The sequence below is a fragment of the Melozone crissalis genome, unplaced genomic scaffold (assembly GCF_028551555.1).
Source record: "Melozone crissalis strain CALT ecotype California unplaced genomic scaffold, PUWL_Pcris_2 ptg000023l_1, whole genome shotgun sequence".
Classification (NCBI taxonomy): Eukaryota; Metazoa; Chordata; class Aves; order Passeriformes; family Passerellidae; genus Melozone; species Melozone crissalis.
In genome coordinates, this window is record NW_026535801.1 from 41,426,383 (window position 1) to 41,447,208 (window position 20,826).

General features: G+C 36.6%; 1 protein-coding gene across 1 annotated transcript in view; it reads right to left on the bottom strand.

The window, feature by feature from the left end:
- The window catches only part of BAZ2B (bromodomain adjacent to zinc finger domain 2B), an 83,052-nt gene extending 62,447 nt beyond the window's left edge, over positions 1 to 20,605 (bottom strand). Inside the window, exon 1 of the mRNA XM_054277670.1 lies at positions 20,521 to 20,605. Within this exon, the coding sequence (XP_054133645.1) occupies positions 20,521 to 20,581 (61 nt within the window). The 5' untranslated portion in view covers positions 20,582 to 20,605. The remainder of the gene's footprint in view (positions 1 to 20,520) is intronic.
- Positions 20,606 to 20,826: the final 221 nt, after the last annotated feature.

The window sequence follows — 20,826 nt, forward strand, 5'->3', positions numbered from 1 at the left end:
AAATCAATACTTTTTAAATACAGAAAAGTAAATATAGCTATACTTGCAAGCTTTTAACTAACATAGGCCATCTGTCTGATCAAATAAGAACTGGGAGAACAGTAATAAGCTGCCCTTTTAAGGCTCTCCTCTCTCTCTCACCCCCACCCTGCTCCTTTTATTTCAGCTTGCAGGGGTCCGAGAAGTCTTTTTGAGAGGGTGCTTTTTCAAACTTTGTTTTAGCTGCTTGTTTAATATCTCTAATAGAGAACTGGAATATTGGTATTTCAGAATTATTTTGAATGGAAGAAATTTACATTCTTCTCCTAGAGACATACATAGTTTTGATTTCAAACTAAGTTAACCCTTAATTATGTTTAATTACTCTAACCACAGCAGATGGCTAACTCCAAAAGAGATAATCCCCAAAACAGTCATTAGACAGGATCAGCAATAATTACACTATAGACCTAATGCATTCTGTGACTAAAAAGTCCATACCAGTTACAGCAGATCCATATCCTTTTTAACCTCAAGTGAGACATTTGTTTCATTGGAGTTATTTTGTCAGTCAATAGTTATGAACTGCCATTTATTAATGTCTCATATTTGTCAAAGACAAAAATCATCAAGTAAAACTAAGAAGAAAATTACTTTTTAAAATTTTCCTGGTGTAGTGATTTATGTCAGTTCCTCCCAATGCTTTGCCTGAAACTCCAGCTATTTTCCCAGAATTTCCTATGGTGAATAATCATCGTTAATGCAACTTATGAATGAAAACAGAAAGTAATCTCTTAGTAAAAAGGAACAAAGAGGGGAAGTATGTGAAGCTTTACTCAGGAAAAATGTTGTATTTTGGGGGGAAAAAATTACTATTGTTTAGTAAAAATAGAAACACTAAAAAAAAATATTTACTGAAGGAAACAATAGTCAAATGATTTTCAAATACATCAGGTTGAAATTTCTTTACAGTCAATTACCTATCTATTCTATGCTCAAAACCTTCATGGAAATGTACCCTAATGCAGAAGAGAAACTCTTTTCCTACTCTTATCCTATCAATGTTAGCAGGGATGTGTGAATACTATGAAGTATGCTTTGAAGACATCTAAACACTAAACTCATCTCCAAATTCCAGTTTAACTACTACATTCCCATGTACTGCTTCCTTTTTTCAATTATTACCTCTAACACAGTGGAAAAAAAAAGTTGGGTAAAAATACACTTCAGTTTTTCTCAATGACAAGTGAAATTTGTAAAATTTTGACCCCAAACTATAGAAGAGTCCCACAATGCTCTGTTCTCTTGCCTTACAGCAAGGTATTTCATTGCATCATAATAACACTGTCAGTCTGCCACTAGTTCTTGTGTCAATGAGTGCTCCACTGCCAGAAATATCGCAGGTGATGAAGGGAAGCCCATCAGAGTCCCAGAACACACAGGGCAGCACATCACAAATGCAAAATGCAGTGTCCAAAAAGGTCACGCTCAGAAGGTGGACGCAGAGCATGGGTGCTAGCTCAGAGGTGACTCCGCAGGCCACGCAGCACCTGTGCATTCCACACCTTCCACAAGGGCCACAGAACCAAGGAGGAGTGTGTTCAAAACAAGCGGGGTGACAAAAAACACCCACAGAACAAGCAAGCACGCTGACCAAACCTCAGGTGAGAAGGAAGTGAGGTACCCACAGGAACGGGTGCAGCTCCTTACACAATGGCCACCAGAGCTCCCGCTGATGCTCCGTGCTCTGCCGACAAGGCCTCATCACAAACCTTCCAACGCACAGTCTACTGCTGCTATGGTGCTCTACACATTGAGATTTTTAAACTCAAATATAAGTGCCTATACACTTAGTGAGATCCACTGCCTCAAATATTGTACAAACCAGAAAAGCCAAGTTAACTGATACATATTGCAAATTTTGCAGAATGTCAATGCAATTATGTCACTTTGAATAATTTGCACTAAGTACTTTATGTAAAATTCTCTGGGGAAAAAAGCCACCATAACAAAACTTCTTTTATTCAATCAACAACCACAATAAAACCTTTTTTTTTCAATCAAAAGCATGATTGGCTTGTGTTTCAAAGATATCATACAAAGACACTTTTATGCACCAATACACTTAATACTTTACTGCCAGTTATACTGTGTGAGGCAGACTGTACGTTCCTGTGTTATGTTCCAAATGGGCTTTATAGCCTTCCCCTGACTCACATCACCCATATTCAGATGGTGATATGACAACTCATTGTTTATCACATTAGAATCCACAACAGTCAAAACATTCCTAAAATCCCATAGAGATTACAATTCCATATATATTTGTTTTAACTTTACCCAGATCAGGTGACTTACTAAAAGCCACTTCAAAGCAGACCCAACTCTTAAGATCAATAAACAAGTAACCATGTTGCTTTCCATTAGAAATAAACATAACTTTGAGTATTTCTGCACTTGCACATTTTGTAATTTTCATGATCATGGTAAAGAAAGAATAGTCACAAATGACAGAGGGCATTATAATTCACTTCCTTTACATTCCATGGAGGGAGGAGACATACACAAATCAGGTTAAATTACAATCCTCCATAAGCCTCACTTCGGGACAAACCTCAGAATTTATTTCTGAAAGCTGCATAATGCTGGGCAAAAAATGTAACCTATCCAATCTGTACCACAAAAAGTGTATGGCCATACTAAGTACCCATGGGGCAACATAGCACCACAGAGAGGTACTTAATGTTGAAGTGACCCAAGCCTTCTTAAATGTTTCAAACCCAGAGTAACAAACTAAGAGTGGTTTAAACAAATATATAAACAGAATGGTTTGGGTTGGAAGGGCCTTTAAAAGCTCATTTCATTACACATACACACACCACCACAGGCAGGGACACCTTCCGCTGGACGAGGCTGCCCACAGATCCATCCAACCTGGCTTCTAACAGCGCCAGGGATGGGGAGATCACAATCGCTCTGCCCAATCTGTGCCAGTGCCTTAGCACCCTCAATTTCTTCCTAACATCTCATCAAAGCCTACCCTCCTAAAATAAAATCTATCTGCATTATCTGTTATTCTGTATGAGGTTATCAACTTTATACTTCCATGTTTAGCAGTTACCACTTTTATTAAGAACTCACATCCCTTCACTTATTTTCACTTCTATGCTGGGTTTGGAAAGGAGAAGCTGACACCATCACCCTCAAAACACAGAAGCAGATGGGTGGGATTAGCTTCTTACACAGATGAACACATTTTCAGTGAGGAATGCTCACCCTACAAAAGCAGCTGCCCAAGCCACTTACAGTACAGCAAATTTCAGATGACAAGAAAGGAACCATCCTGTAAGTTCCTTTTACCAACAGAGGAGCAGTCAGGATGCAGATATCAGGGTGGCAATCGTACAGTGCAACTCTGTGCAGACATTAAGGCTTACGGACATTCCGCTCCTGAAGTGGAGATGACGGCACTACACATCTGTATTCCAACGCTTCTAAGCAGATTCCAAAAAGCAAATAAATAGTGGTACCACATAAAATTGATGCAAAGTGTAGACTCTTGTCATAACTGCAGAGGCTAAAATAATAGCATCTGAAGAACATTCAAAGGCAAAGATTCTCTGGCATCAGTTTGGTAAATGCCCCAAAGAGGGAAATTCACCAGATTTTGTCATTAAACCAAAACAAAGGATTTAGCATTTCAGAAATGAGGTTTTACAAATCCTTCTGTTCCCAAAAAAACCCCCAAACCAACAAACAAACGGATCACTGCAATATTTTATACTGTCTTGGGATGAATATCAGTTTTTATTTTCATGCCTAACCATTCAACTTAAATACATATTTCTGGTTTCAATGTAAAAGCCCACTCTTCCATTCCCCACATATCTTCTTTTTAATATTCTAGTTATGAGACTTCAATAACTTGGGGTTCATTTGCACCAGATTCTAGTACTACTGCATCTTCTAAAGAAGCAAGACAGCATTTTATACTATTACTTCAGTTTGTGAGGGCACTGAGCAAACTATCTACAACTACCTCTATAAATTTAAAGTTATGAAGTATTATTTAATCTTTGCATACTGATAATCAATATAACATTTTTTAAATACATAGCAAAAATTCTTGCTTAGGGTGGTTCTGACCCACCCTAAGAACAGAAACCCCAAGAATATAAATCCTATGCAACAGTAGTTCAAAAATCAGTAAAACAACTGGGACAGTTGATGTCAATTTTTTTTCTGTGCTTTTTCAAAATCTGAATTTTAACCCGTCCGAGGCAAATTTTCTGCTTTTCAGGTGGTATTCTGCCACTCAGAAACTTAGCTCCTGTTTAGCCATTGTATAGTACACCTCTTCCCATAGTTCAAAAGCCAGACTTGATCTCAAGCCCAAGACTGAGGCTTAGCTCCAATTACAGGCACGATCAGAGCTGGAGAAAACACCTACTGAGGGAGAGTGCCCTGCTGAACCTCTGACAGCAAAAGCTGCCACAGGCTTGTCTAGGCATCATTAACATTCAACAGTGCTTGTGCCAAACATGCTTTTTATAGTACTTCTATATTTGAATCTTGCCTAACTTTGCCAAATAATAACAGAAGGCATTAAACCAGCACCTAACTTTGTGAAGCCTAAAGTATTGTCTCTAATATATATAAGAACTTTCAAAAGGAGTCACAACAAACAATGTGGTTTTCCTACTTGGTATTATTTTGCTTTATGCAAGGAAAAAAAACATAAAGAAATTACTGCATCAAGAAAACTTCGGTCCATCTTTAAAACATGATCTAAAGGAAAATTAATCTAGGGAAAGAATAACTACAAATCTAATATCTATTTGGGTGCATGAAAGCCATGTGTGTCAAAATAACGAGTTCAGAACAAGTCCATGGGCACTGCCCAGTAAAAAACGAGATGCTGAAAAAAGGGTTCCTTTACCCTGAAGTCCTGAATTTACAGACCACATACACTCTAACAAGTACGCAGGGGCAAGGATGGTAGGCAAATGGACCATTCCTAACAAATGGTCTAGAGATTTTTGGGGTTTTTTTGTTTGTTGGGAGTTTTTAATCCTAACAATTTAAGTTATTATTCTAGTCCTTCAAATACTGCTAAACACTATGACCACCAGCAAACTCTGATGAAAAATGAATTATGGGTACCAAGTCAGAGTTTCAGAAAAGCATCCAGGAGAAACAAATCTTTTCGATGTGTTCCGGTACCAGCCTTAGGCTTTGCAATGGGTCCTGATTTTGTTTTAGAATAGCATCAAACTTCAGTCTGATTATTCTAACACTAATATCATTTTATGTTTAAGCAAAAAGACAAAAACCCAAACATCTAAATTGCACATTAGGCTCTCCAATGCCAGCGAAAACTAGTTTTAGCCCATGGGAGAACAAAGAAGTCTACCAGCCTCTCACATCAATGACTGAGTTCAGGCACCTTGATTAAAAAACTTATCACTGAGGAATGCTAATTCCTCAGTTTTGAACTTCTAAAAGCAACTTGTGGTGTCATCTTGAAGGAATGTAATAGTTCCCACTAATTGGCTGAGACACAGATAAATGGTTTCCACATTTTCATGCAGTCACACTCTCATGGTTCTTTGGAATCCCAGAACCAGCTCTTGAAGGAAGCGTTACGTGCCATAACAGCCACTGTTTTGAGTCAGCTTCATCACTGGCATCCATTCCCTTTTCCAAAATATCTTTCTTAGGTTATTTGTTCATTGTTTCTTCCAGTTGGAAAGATATGATGATTTTTTTAAAACTTGAGACATTTGAGCAAAACAAAACCCCCAGAAAACAACAACAGAGTCCACTAAAGTTTAGTAAATAGAATAACTAGAAGGAAAAATAATGGGGTCTTAAGACACAAGGAAATAAAATTAAGCCTTAACAGAACCCACAGCAGGTATGACTGTGTCAGAAGACTATTCTGGCTGAGTCCATTCACAACATTATTTTTACAAACCAAGCAGATGCAAATCTGACATCTTGATGTTATTTACAAACCTGAAATATGTGCCTAGACACAGAAAACCCTAACAGATCGCAATTCTATTTCCATAAACTGGAAAGAAAGAAGATAATAAGCCATCCATACTTCCATCTTCGAAACAGAAGTCCTGTATCTAAATATTAAGCTCTAACAAAGCCACATGCTAAACATTACATTTTCCTACATGACTGAAGAACACTGGTTAAAGCACGAGTCCACTCTTGCTGTGCACCATGTGTTGTTTTCTTGCAAAGCTTGAAAACCCTTTAAAGATGAACAGTGATACACACTGTAAATAAGCCATTCTTTAAAAATTTGAGGGCACTCTGCAAAGGCAAGCATTCAATGATGGTCACATCTGACAGATAAAGCTGGGGCTGTCTCACGGAGTGCGGGAGCAAGAAGCCGAGGCAGTCCCAGCTCCTGCCAGCCAGCTCTCAAGTGAAGCTCTCCCTGGGGACCTGGAGCCAGGGCCAGCACCTGCCCTTCCCTGCACAGCACAAACAGCCCCATCCTTTGGCCGCATCCTTTGGCCACTGCTGCCTCCCACACTTCCCTTCCCCCAGGCAGCCCGGGCACTGCAGCTCCTCCAGCTCCCATCAGGGCTGCTCTACCTGCTCTGCAGGAATAAGTGCTGTAAATTAGGCTGAAGCTTGAGCCAACAAGGTCAGCTGTGAGGCACCAAGCTTAAGAGTGTCTTCAGAGGTAGAATATGCAAAAGGATTACAAATAGCAAGGGAAACCTTTTCAAAACACCCAGAGCAGGGGCACAGGAAGAAGGCTGGACAGCAAGGAAGCCTGCTGGAAGACAATATATTTATGTTTTGCTGGTGCCCAGACTAGGACATTTCATAGACATAATCAATATTAAACACTACTTAAATTACCTGGAATATCATATTATATAAATTTTATCTATTAACAGCAGCAATTCAGTATTTTGTTAAAAAAATCAATAGAATCTTGTTCTGTAAGAGACATTAGGATAGGACAGTACTCCAGTTTATTGGGCTTCCAAATTAAATACCAGTATTAAAGGGCTTGTAAGGGAGGCAGCATTTGTACAAAACCTATGGCTATCCTGTGAATCCTTTATCTTTCAGTCAGTGTTCTCAAGACAAAAAGGTCATAGTTTCAGAGAGAATGGCACTCATTCCTCAGCAATACTCAGAATATAGCACTAGTATTTGGAGGGGAAAACAGTTCAAATCAATGGCTTCCAAATACCAGGTCTTCACCACCCCGCAAGAAGAGAACCCTTTTAAAAAGTAATATACGTTGAATCCCTCTTCCTTTCTTCCCCATGGCATTTTTACTGCCTTGTTCTCCTTAAAATAGACCTGTATCTACATGCTCTATCCACTCCGTTGTCCACACCCTTTTCTCTATAGCTAACAACTCATGTGAACTAATAGGTCAGGTATGTCCAAAAACCTCTTTCTACCTCAAGCTGAAGGAACACTGTTCCTCACCTACTTATTTTTCTCACAGAGTGAACAAAACAGATTTCTCATATATGCTGTGTACTTTACAAGTTTTTTAATAACAGCTGTTTAATTCAATGTCTTATTTACCCATCTATTATAAAAAACATCTCTTTCTTTTAACAGAATCATAGTTTTTCTCCATGTTTCATTTTTGGTTCCAGTTTCTGTTAATATAGTGTTACTCTTCTGTTAATATATTGTGTTACTAAATAAAATTGTACATCCTTTTATTTGCATGTAAAATACGACAATAGAAAAAGTGGACTTTTGAAGAGCAACAACTATTTTGGTTAGGAATTCATTACAAGGTTTTTCATGATCTAGTTTATAAAAGGAGAAAAAAAGTCTTTGGTACCAAGAACACAATATTATTTTACTATTAATTTAAATTAGAACTGCAAAATTTAATTTAGCGCTTTTCTAAACTTCCACAAAATGACCAAGAACACAAACTGGTATCATATGCTATAGAACGCCAGTAACATTCATCATGGTACATACAGCACTACTGCAAATGCTATGCCATTTATACTAGCACAACACAAGACCAACCTTAAGAAGAATAAAAAATTGCAGACCCATGTAGCAAGTCAGGTAAGACCACAAACACTCTGTAACCATTGTCTGACAACAAGAAATTTGTTAGACTGATAGTCTTGAGAAAAATAAGACCACACCTGGGTACTGAGTGACAGCTCACACTCACCTGGTCCTCAGCAGCAAGGGCCAAAAAATTACTTAAAGTGAAAATAACACATCAACTCTAATAAAGATAGAAACAGTACTCACATGATCATATAAGGCTGACAAAATGGCTGTTTTGCTTTATTTGAAGACTAAGTTTGTTAGACAGGAAAACAGTTCTGGAAGTGATAAAAATATTATGAAAACACCAGTACTTCAGAATTTGCGTGAAACACACAGTCTATATCACTGCATTTGTCCAGTGAGTATTCATCAGAATTTTTCATAAAGTTAATACTAGTTTGCTGAAACCTAAATAGACTTCAATGGTTTGGGGTTTTTTAAGCTCATGAAAATCAGGTTTTTTGCTCATCACTACTGCCAGATAAGCATTACAAGAAGCATCAGTTGTCTCAGAATTTAAAAAAAAAAAATTTGCTATTCTATATATTCTTTTTGCATTCTTCAATCTATAAACATTTCAAACGATTAACCCAGGGAAGGCCAGGAGGGACGGGGGGGGGGGGGGAGGGGAAAGGAGGGGAAAGAAGCACAGAAGAAAAGAACTGAACACTTGGCATTACAGGAGAATAAATAAAGAACAAACAGCTTACTGTGGAGAGGGGTTTAATCAGGAAGTAGCCATTATCCTGTTGCTACAGAGCAGTGACAGCACTCCAAAACAAGCCGAGGGTTTGGTCTTGGAGGTTTTTGTTGTTTGCTTTCTTTTTCAGTCAAGAAGGAAGAAAGGACACATGCTATCATGTCCGAGTTCGCTGAGCCCAAAGGTCGCCAGATGCCTATTGTCAAAAGCTATCCTGAAAATGAAATCCAAGCAAGCATTGACAAAGCTGTATTTAAGGAAGCATCTAAAATCTACCACAAGCTCCCTCTGTGTTACACACAAAACATGGCTGTCTTATTCAGAGATTAGCAATTATTGTAATGAGATACTGTCGGAGAGGGTCAAACAGCGCTTCCTGCAGTTTACACATCTTGATTTCCTGGTAAACAAACTGAAAGGCAGGTGGAGCACTTGGATCACCAGTAACACATCTGCTCACGGACCCAAACCAGGAAAAGTATGCAGCTTTATCTGCACTTTAATTACATAGGAGAAAAAATAGCAGAAAAACATAAAATCAACCGAACTATAAAGGAAAGTTTTCCCTACAGTGTTACATAAGCATCAGTGCCAGGCTGCATTGTTCTCTCGTTTATGCCAAGCCCAAGGAAAATATCTCTATTTTTATGTAAATTATGCCTATCTACACACACACACACACACACACACATAAACACTCTCTCTGTCTCCAGAACCAAATACTCTCCAAGTCGTTTTGGTAAGTAAAAGTGCTACGAAACTATACCGTGAAACAACCCTGGAAAAATTTGAAACTAAGAAAAACAAACTCTAATCACTGCATGTGAATTTAAGCACAATTAAATCTACTAAAAAAATGCAGAAATCATAAAAATTAATTAACACTATTTTAAAAGAAAAACAATTCAAATTACTTTTCTTGAAACTGCCAAAAACTTTTCCTCTACAAATCAAATAATCGCATATGGACTAAACATATGGCAATGACTCAGTGAGAATAGATTACAGGTTGTTCCCTACCTATAATCATTCCAAAAACTAATTTCCACAAGCTTCAGTTTAAAAACTATATTTTCATGGTGGAACTGAAGAGGGTCCTAGGTTACTATGAAAATTAAAAGGGGAAAAAAAAGACAAAGCAATCCCCAACAAATAAATAAGAACACTCGCCACCTAAAAAAACCCTTGACTAACAGAAATAAAGCTCACTTCTCCTAAGCAATTAGAATAAAGTATTTGGTCCAAAAACAATACAGAATTTCTGCAAGAGATCAATATAGCTAACTTATTTGACAATCTGTTTATACAAGTGAAACTGTTACAGTGACCGAAAATAACAGCACAAGCACCTGAACCACAACATGTAATCCAAGAAAAATCATTTGTATGGCAGTAGAGAGATGCAGAGATACTAGGGGCTGGGGGGCAGTGGATCAAGCAATGAATTCTTCCCTCTCAGAAATCTAGCAGCATCAAAGACAACCTGGGGAACACACCAAACTAACATGTCTGAAAAAACAAATCAAGAAACAAGACACCAAAAAAGTTCCTAATAACAATGTTAGAAATACCTGGCAGCCATTTTTCACAATTATGAAAGAAAGAAAGGAAACTCATAAAGAAAATACAGAAAGCATTACTGGAAAGATCAAGAAATATGAAGGGGTTCATCTGTATCAGCAAACACTGACAGTGAAAATGCAGCCTCTGCCAATGAAGGAGTGATTCCGTACTCACAATCTCCCAAACAGCCAAAGATACATTAAGAGGGATCTTTACAGTCAAAACAACACACCAAGACGAATTTTGCAGGCTGTGATTGTTACAGACCTAACTAGTGCAGCCACAATTTCCTCATCAGACACTTGCATATTAACTCATTGCTTTAAGTTAAACTACACCAAAACTTCAGCATTTCATTCACACGATTTTTTGTTTCCTGTCTTACAAAAAAGTAGTTCTGTCTCACCATGTGCAGGTTCTCTGAAGAGAACAGTAGAATTCCAAAACATCAAATGAGAAAAGCCTTTGCAAAAACAAAGACTATCAGCAGCACTTTTCAGAGTAGTCTTAAAATAGTTTTAAAAAGCAATATATATTGTATTTAATTGGGGTAGTTTGGTACTAGTATCACTGCAAACAAACTTCCACTGCAAGATTTAGGAGACCATGATCTGAATCCTCAATCTGCTAATATCAGAAATTTGCATGCTAAAATACAGCTACGAATAATTTGGTTCTTGCAAGACTCCAGGAGAATCACACAGAATAGTTCCACGTGTTAAAGTAATAGCTCATAAACGATGATTTTTTAAAATTGTTTCAATCCATATTGCTTATAATGTGAAAAATACTTAGTGTGGAACAGCTGTTTAACACTGACAGAGCAATGAAGGAGAGAGAAACAAAAACATGCCACTGGAAGCAGCAAAGGTCCATACTTATTTTCCAAACCCAAGGCTCAATCAGACCTTAGTCCAATAAGAGTCAGTGAAACTTTAAAAGCACAGATCTAGTTTCTATCACTGTAGCCATCAGAGAAGCTAAATACTCTGAACTATAACACACTGCCTCTATGTCAGTCAGCAAGAGAGCAACAAAGATTCAGCAATTGTTCTCAGACACAAGTTTTACAGGCTACCAAAACACTGGTGGGTCAAACACCTCAGCTTCATGAAAAAAATTACATTTATAAAACTGACCTAATATGATATAATAAATCAACTACTCCAGCTGTATCTCAAACACTCATCAGCCCCTGCCCTCATGAAATGGCATGGCCTCAAAATGTGGAGTTACTGTCTTTGTGAAAGATTTCCTTAAGATTATCACTTTCTATATAGCAAATTCTAAATATAAATACTATTGAATACAACTCTAGCTATGGGTATGATTAGGTAAACTACATCAAATGAAAAAATTAAAATCTTTACAGAATAATACATATGATAACATTAAGTAAAATAGTGAAGGGCTCCTCCACTGAGATTTCAAACACTGCTCATGGGAATTAAATCTATGGTCATAAAGAAATTACAAAATCCTGAAAACTTCATCTACTAGATTTCAGTCTATCTAGAACTACCTATATTCATTGAGGTAGCTCAATTCCACAGATTTTGATTTGGAAGGTCTCAGTTTAGCCTGTGATAAAGAAATATAAAAGCAGTTAAACCGTAAATGTTGCTTACACGCACTTGAGAAGAACATGTAATCCCTATGGAACCTGCAGTGAATGCTAACAAAGCCAGAGATCTACATTTCGCATCATAACTTGATCCAACTTCAAAATTGTTGCAAAAACCACATGTTCATACCAGAAATACTTGCTCAAAATAGCAAACATTTACGAATACAGGCCCAATACCTGAATCCAGTGTCATCTGTGAGCACAACCTGCATCAATGGTGTTGGAGACCATAAACTTCCTGCAGTTTATTAAATCAATATGCTTATTTATAAAAGTTTCAGATGCAGTATTAAGTCTACCTTTTGCTTCTAGCTATTTTAGCTGGAATACTCTGACACTAACTGCATGGACCAATAAGGAGGACACAAAAGGGATAATTCATTACTTAAGGAATAACAGTGATTCTAAATAATCTTTTTATTCAAGAAAAATCTATCAAGCTAATAGAAGTGACCTCCAACTAAACTACAAAAGATTGGCAGGAGGACAGAAGTGTCCACAAAGGATAGGCCCAACAATTTCTTCCCCTCATTCAGCCTGAAACAGAAGTCTAGTCCTACTTGCATCCCTGTAAATTCAGACTCTGACAACATTTACAAGACTCAGTAGCATTTTTTCCCTACATATGCTACTGTACGGAGCCCACTCTTGAGTTCCACTCTTATACTGAGTACCACTAGTACTCATTGGATTGGTCTAAAGTTTGGCCCCCAAGCTGAAAACAAAAATGCCTCACAAGGGACAGATTACCTTACTTCAAATAGTCTCTCACCACCAAAAACAACTACATCAACCAATCATTAAAACACATCAGCTGACAGTAAGGAATCTGCGTCCTTGTAACAGTGGTTATTTCCCTTGCCAAAGCCAAGGGAAAGAGGTGCCCTTTTCCAAGGAGAACAGAGGCAACAATCCTCCCTTTGTTCTACCTCCTACATATCCCAGTCACATTTATGGGTCATATTGCTCACAATTTGGCTTTATTTTAAAGGCCCTTTGGTCCTCATTGAATTGTTTATAAAATGCATGAACACTGCACCTGTCAATTTGATCCTGAAACAGTATCTCGGATTTGAAATGAACACAGTAGCTACCAGTGAACATCACTCAGAAAGAGCCATATTCTATCCTTACTATATACACCTCTAACAAAACCCTAGTAAGTACAGAATTGTTTCAGTGCACATAAGAAGCCACACAGAAACCCAGAAAACTAGCTTATTCTTTGCATTACCTCAGTGCCCAAAATCATTCTTCATGCAAGCTCACTACCTAAAACTCATCACAGAACTACAAAAAACCCCAAACTATCACTCACTTAGTGGCATTTCAAACATTTGCCACTAGATTTCAACCCCACAAAATATATATACATGGAATAAATACTCAAAGAGCACAGAAAAAAAACCTGAATTTCAGTACATTTTCATTTTCCTGTATCAAAGCTTTCTCGGAGACTCCTTTTCATTCTTAGCATTACTAAATGGTTTTAACTAGCAACTTGAAAAAAACAAACTAAAAAAACCCCAAACAAAACCATATCAGGATGTCAAGGAACACACTGTCCTATGTACCAAATAATGTAATTTCATGATAAAGTTGATACATCTTACCATAAAGTTTTGCTAATATTTTTCAATATAATCTATTAAAATTTAGTCATTTGAGTTTTATGAGATTTGACACCAAGATGAGGTTTATTTCCATGTTCTGCATACACTACTATCATCCATTTTGAAAAGCATTACAGAAACCAATATTCTTAATTTTCTTTACATGTATGTACTTGGGGGGATAAATTAAGTATTAATTGCTATTTGCTCAAACAAGATTTTGGAGAAAAGATCACATAGGTAGAGAAATGCACATAGAAGTAGAGTTAAACTGCTATTTTCCATAAAAATAACATTAATTTACCACATTATTGGAAATTTGAAAATAAATTACTTTGAAACTACATTTCAGAAGTTTTTAAAGCTTGGAACAATAATAAAAATATTCTTTATCTATCATCAAAGTACACATACACACACAGACACTCTGAGAATACAATATTCATTTTGCTGCAGAAGAACAGACATTGCATAACAATGAGATTTGCTAATGAAATCAGCCATCAACCTGGAATACATTTGTATTAAACCAAGACCTCAGTGTCATTTTCTTTTTGCATCATTTGTTCTCTCATTTTTCGACCTTTCAAATATTCTATCCTCCTCTATCTTCAAGTACAGCAATACTGCACAATATTTGAATACTGTATGTATAACACCTATTATTTTACAAAATTTCTTTCTCTGCTTACTACTAAATGTAGATTCTAATTGCACAGCCTCTATCAGCATTGCGAATGTAGCCTTGAAAGAAAAATCAACGGGTACTATAGAAACAAAGGAGTTTTATTTCCTCTGTAAAACTGCAGGAACATCTAATAAAAACTGGCTGTCACTTGGAACAAACTATACTTTCATAGCTCAAGTTGCACACCTCTTAATACAAGAATTTAACAGAACACCACATTTTAGAAAAATAGCCTCTCTATTTATCTAATGATTAAACAGGACAGAATTAAGCATCATTACATGAATACAGGTGTATTTTCTTTGCTTGAACATGCAAGACCATAATGAAAAAAAACTACAACAATCCAGCAAGCTCAGTGACAGTATGTTAAAGTATGCTCTATATATAACAGGTACATAGAACACTTTACTGAAAAAGAGATTAATACAGACTGGAATTATTTATGCTACTCCTCTGAGGTGACTATAAAAAATTTAAAAATACAAATGTATTTTAAAAGACATTTTTCTCTCATTATACCAATATTACATTTTGGTTTTGCAGGTTATAGGCTGACTTATACTTCATAGATAAAAAGCAATCTATTTGCACCCCTAGCTCCAAAAGTATTAAACACATGTTTTGAAATCACCCCAAAACTATTGAAACAAGAATACAGCGCACTAATTTCTTCTACTGTTCTCATTTTACAGATTTTTTTTTTTCTATTGAATTAATACAAATAACACATTGTGACCATATGGTACTATCAAGTTAGTATTATTGTTGATAAGCTCCAAAGTCATACCAAAACCTAATACAAAACAATAGGGAACAAATGTTTGTAGATCTGTTTGGTAGGGCTGGCTTTTTTTTGCAGAAGCGGATGAGAGAGGGGGGTCACACATTACATGGTGCTTGCTTGGGTGGGCATGAGTGTTCTTCTCTTTTTTTTTTTAATTAACTCCATGAAAAGGAAAGGGCAAATAATTACTTACTCTAGTATACATTGCTCACAACTATCATGGAATAAATGGAAGCAATTTGTAATTTATTTTATCTGGGGGATGTAAGGAAGCCATTCAGGCATTCTATAGTTACAACAGCCATCTCAACATCAAAAAAGTCCAAAAGAAAGTTTAACTTCTTTTATGCCACTTTTTAAAGTGGCATAAAACACCACTGAAAAAATAGAGGACAAAAATAATTACATGTCAGAATACAGACTTAAGCAACCCTGGAGCAAGTTGTATCAAATGCTCTCTATACGGCCCAGGAATACTACCAAGATATTGGACATAATGAACTAGGTAAGTAACTGAAAGCACAAAAATTTCCATAAACTGTCTTTGTATGAGCTCCACTGCTAAGTTAACAAGCACCAATGTCATTAAGAGCCTTTGAAAGCTGAAGGCATGAAACACATGGCCTTTTTTCTTCCATTTTCCTCAGTTTTAAAGATATGTGGCTACGGGATACAAACATACTGTCGTATGTCATATGAAGAGGTCCTACTCTCATTCACACATTACCACGTCCCAATAAAAAGATGTATGAAGACTATCATACACTATCAAAAATGCTTCTCTCAATTATGAAGCATTTATCCTTCTGCAATAAAGCCATCCACATTAGATCTCAAAACGACTGAAGAGACACAGGAGGCATGACTAATTTAAACACAAGGACTACATGACCTCTAGGCTCTGAAATAAAGAAGTTCTAATGCAACAACCCTGAGCCCTGAAAGTGATAGGTCGTTTTCTCCTGTGATTGCTTTCTGAAACTCTAACAATTGTAAAGTAGGCTAAAGAGTATGGCTGGCAGATGATAGCTGAGGAAAGCTTGCACTTTTAACAATGACTTACTGCCATGTCATATAGATCAACAGTCCAATTGAGCATCTTCTACAAGATCTTAGAGGCTCTAGAAGCCACATATTACATCAACTGACATCACAGGCTTTATTAGGGATCAATCTAGTGGATATGAAAGCTAAGAATATAGGAAACTGCTAAATGATACAGTCTTAATTCAAATGAGAATGACAAGATGTGCAAATTTACTGTACATGTGAAATATGTGATTCTGGTACATCACTGTTGACACTAGGCAATCATGCATATACCTTAAGCACACAACATAAAACTTCACAACTCACACAACTTGGCATAAATTTCACAGGCATGAGAACACAGAAACCAGTTATTCTACTAATGAAAGCGAACCCTTATTTTAAAAGTATTGACAAGAATATAAATGAAACTGTATCAACATCACACATAATAAGATAATGCCAAGTGCATGCTAAAACATACTTGAATTTTTATCAATAAGAAAAAGCATTAATCCAGAAATTTATTTATTTGTATTTATTCTCTCTGAACTCCAAATAGGAAGCTACTTCAGTATATAGTCTAAAATTCTATATATTGCTGCAATAAATCACAGATATAGATACTCAGAGTACAAGTATATTCCAAAATTTAACACTGTCCATTTTATAGTGTTTCAAATATTCCAGAGAATATTCATAAATATACACACATCGACATACAGAATACACACATATACATACCCAGTTTGCATATACAGGTTTTGTGTTGTGCTTTACTCATACTCATATGCATGCACACTAACACTTACACTTTCAGCAGTTCACAGTGCTTAGTTAAATGCTATTACTAGCACTTCAATGCAGAAATTGTAAGCATGCTTCAAAGCTTACTTTTAAATAACTAGCAATAAAGCAGGCTTATACTTTTTTCACAATGAAATACTACAAATTGTACTGAATTACAATGACTACCATTTATCTATTTTTAGGGAGTAAAACTAGAGGACAATTTATTAAAGCACAGGAGGAACTCCTGAACATTGGAAGGTCACGGGCTATGTGCTGAGCTGCTAAGCAAAAGTGTCTATGATGTTGCAGAGCTGCCATTTTTCTTCCTTGACAAAGCCTCCATCTGCCACAGAGCCATTTACAGCCTCAGAGTCAGAATATCAATGATTTCCAACCATTCTGCAAGTATGCTTTCACCTTGACATCACCTCTGTAAAATATCTAAAGCAGATAATACATATAACCCTCAACTATCTCTAAGCCCATGCTTTATTCAATTGATATGCATTTAAGGTGTACTCTAATACGTAATTTCTTTACTTCCTCTGAATTGTGCAAGAATATGAAAACTAAATTGTATACATCGTTTTCCCTGTTGTGTTTGCCCTAAAGAAATTACCTTTGAAAAATCTAAAAAGAAAACCTTTGACTACTGACAAAACATGTAAAAATTCATTAGAAAACATCTGTATTTACATAATGTACATGCACACCATCACAATTTACTTTATTCTTTCCCTTATAAACAAAACACGCCTGGTAAGATACCTACTACACAGAATAAACTACCACAGCCCCACTGAAACTAGCAAAACTACTTTCAGCTCTTGATGCATAGACAATCTGATTTTTTTTAAAAAATCCAGATTAGAGATAGGTCAGAAGAGGAAACAGAATCTTCACTTATTAAAAGAATACCTAATGAATTAGGTCCTCATACAAAACAGATTATACCTGGATCAATAAAACGAATCAGGTACACATACATATACTGTTAAGCATTAACATATATATACGCACACATACATGCACACGTACGCTTTCTGTCAAGTACAAGAATACATATTCCATCAGGCTCATTACAACATGACTTTAATGCAGGCATTCATAGATAGCAACTTCTGGAGTCTCAAAATGCAGATGAATGTCAGCACTCTAGACTAATTTTAAAACGAGGAAAGTTGCAGCTTGATTTCATAGAGAAACTGGACCACAGAATAAATAATTTTGCATTACAAATATGTATGTAATCACATATGATAGCCAGAACTTCAAATACTGCCATACAAACCCTCAAGATGCTAAGTATACAGGAGCAAAATATCCAAACACTAGATGAAGTTTACAAGCATCTTTATGAAAAATTTACTTCATAACACCTGTAAAGTACCTGTTTTACAATCTCAAGTTTTAAAGAATCAAATGTAAAATTATCAATGGTAGTCTGGGTAAATAGCAAAAAAAACCCCACATGCAATACGCCTCCCTCCTTGAACTCATAGCCCTTAGAAAGAACAGGCTTTTTGGATTTTTCCTTGTGTGAATTAGTCAAGTCCTACTAAAACAAGCTTTCTAGTTGAAACAGGAACACAATACTCAAGATGAGTTATCAGCAAGAAAACTCCTGAAGACTTAGATTGAAAGAAGAAGGTGGCAACAATTTACATATGGAAAAATATCTTTTCAATAGTCAACTAGAAATGTCTTCTTAACCTGAACATCTAAATTGCAGAGCTACTGTATAATAAGACTGAAATTCAGTAAGAAAAAATATTTCTCATTTCCCATAAGTGGACAAAGCCTGATTTTTAAATGCTAACAACATTTCCTTCTGTAAGAAAGCCAAAGCAAACAAAGTAAAAACTCCAATCTAATCATATGTACTTGGAAAGATTTCTGAACTTTTAAACTTTTGAAAGAACTGTGAACAACAAAAACACTTTCTTGTGCAAGCAGAATGTTGCTATTGCAAAGATAAATCAGCTGTCTAAACAACACGGTGATACTACCAAAAACTGAATTTACATCTGAGCTCCTCCAGTTGTCATCTGTACAGTAAAGTTTAACAAACCATTTATTCCTCCTAACAGTGGATTTACAATACTAATTTAGAATCTGCCCCTCAGCAGATAACCATTATCAAATCTGGTTTGTAGCAGAAGCATTAACAAAGTTGGGAGTAAGTCTTACAGAAACTGTCAGTAAAGGGGCTTTGTGCTTTGTTTTGATTTTTTAACTGCCTTCCTATTACAACTTACAACACATCAAATGTTGACTATTACTTTAAAATAAAACTATAATAAAAATAGGTGTTCCACAGATAAATACGCAGTTCGTTAACTCTTTCCTTGAAACTTTCAATCCTTTTGTAGTTTTACTTTTGTAATTTTAGTTGTTTGATCTAGCATGGTGTTTTACCTAATAAAGGCATCTAAATACATAGAAGGATATACAAGTACACACTTGTATATACACACTAACCACATTTGCAGACAACATACAGCAATAAATTACTTCCAATTTTTTATAAGATGATTTTCTAAAAATAATTACATAAAAACAAGTAGAAAAAAGGTACAACTGTCCTGCATTTCATTTACGCTCAATATAATTACTGCAAGCACATGAAACTGTTACAATCATATTATCTTTAGTTTCTTCGTCAATGTTAATTGTTAGTATACTAAAGTGAAGATGTAGTTAGATCTCCAGCTGTTACACGTGTAAGAAGAAAGCAAATTCTCATGTTCTGCGGGGCATGCTTTGGAAGCTTTTAAGTTTTTTCGGCGCTTGCTAAGTGTATATCCACCTACACAGTTAAAAAAACCCCAAAGTGCTACTTCTGCAAACATTCTTACCACAAACCATGAACAGCCTCCTCTTCTAGTCTCAGACTGATTCTGTTTAGAAGGGACCATAAAGCCCATCCAGTCTCACCCATGCATGGGCACGGACACCTTCCACTATCCGAGGCTGCTCCCAGCCCCAGTGTCCAGCCTGGCCTTGGGCACTGCCAGGGATCCAGGGGCAGCCACAGCTGCTCTGGGAATTCCCAATTCCCAATGTCCCATCCATCCCTGCCCTCTGGCACTGGGAGCCATTCCCTGGCTCCTGTCCCTCCATCCCTTGTCCCCAGTCCCTCTCAGCTCTCCTGGAGCCCTTCAGGCCCTGCCAGGGGCTCTGGGCTCTGCCTGGAGCCTTCCCTTCTCCAGGGGAGCATTCCCAGCTCTCCCAGCCTGGCTCCAGAGCAGAGGGGCTGCAGCCCTCACATCACTGTTGTGGCCTCCTCTAGACCTACTTTAGCAGCTTCACATTTTCCTTGTACTGTAGGCACCAGAATTGTTTTGGGGGAATATAAAAACAGAGGCACTTTTTCCATAACCAAATGGACATTTCCAGAAATTCTCTGCATCTTTTTGAGTAATTACATGATGTAAAAAGGCAAATATAGCTATATATGTAGATGCTTAAGTTAACTTTTGATGAGAAGGGGAACAGTTGTGGAGAGGGAGCTACTGATACCAATTCAAACTGCCATAAAACTATAGAACTACTTCTATTAACCCGAAATGACCAAATTTTTCTTCTTTTTTCCTCCCTACTTCTCTGTAAAGTGTGTTCCAACTTGTTATCAACAGTTTCTCATTAGCTGCCCAGACTTACCAAATTTCACTTCTGGTTCAATAATCCTGGTTTTTGTTAATTTTCTTTTATTCTGAGACATAGAAGCTGCAAGTGATAAAACAGATGGTATTATAAAAATAAAATAAAATAAAAACTGTTTGCCTAACTTGCTTGTTTCTGCAAGTCTTCTTTTATTTAGCTGCAAACAGGCTATTATTTATCTACATTTAAATTTCAAGTAAGAGTTTTTCTTGGGAAATTGCTTCCTTATTTTAAACTGAAATACATGAAATCTTTCATGGGTCTGACTCACACTCATTTTTTGTTGATGTTTGCTTTCACACT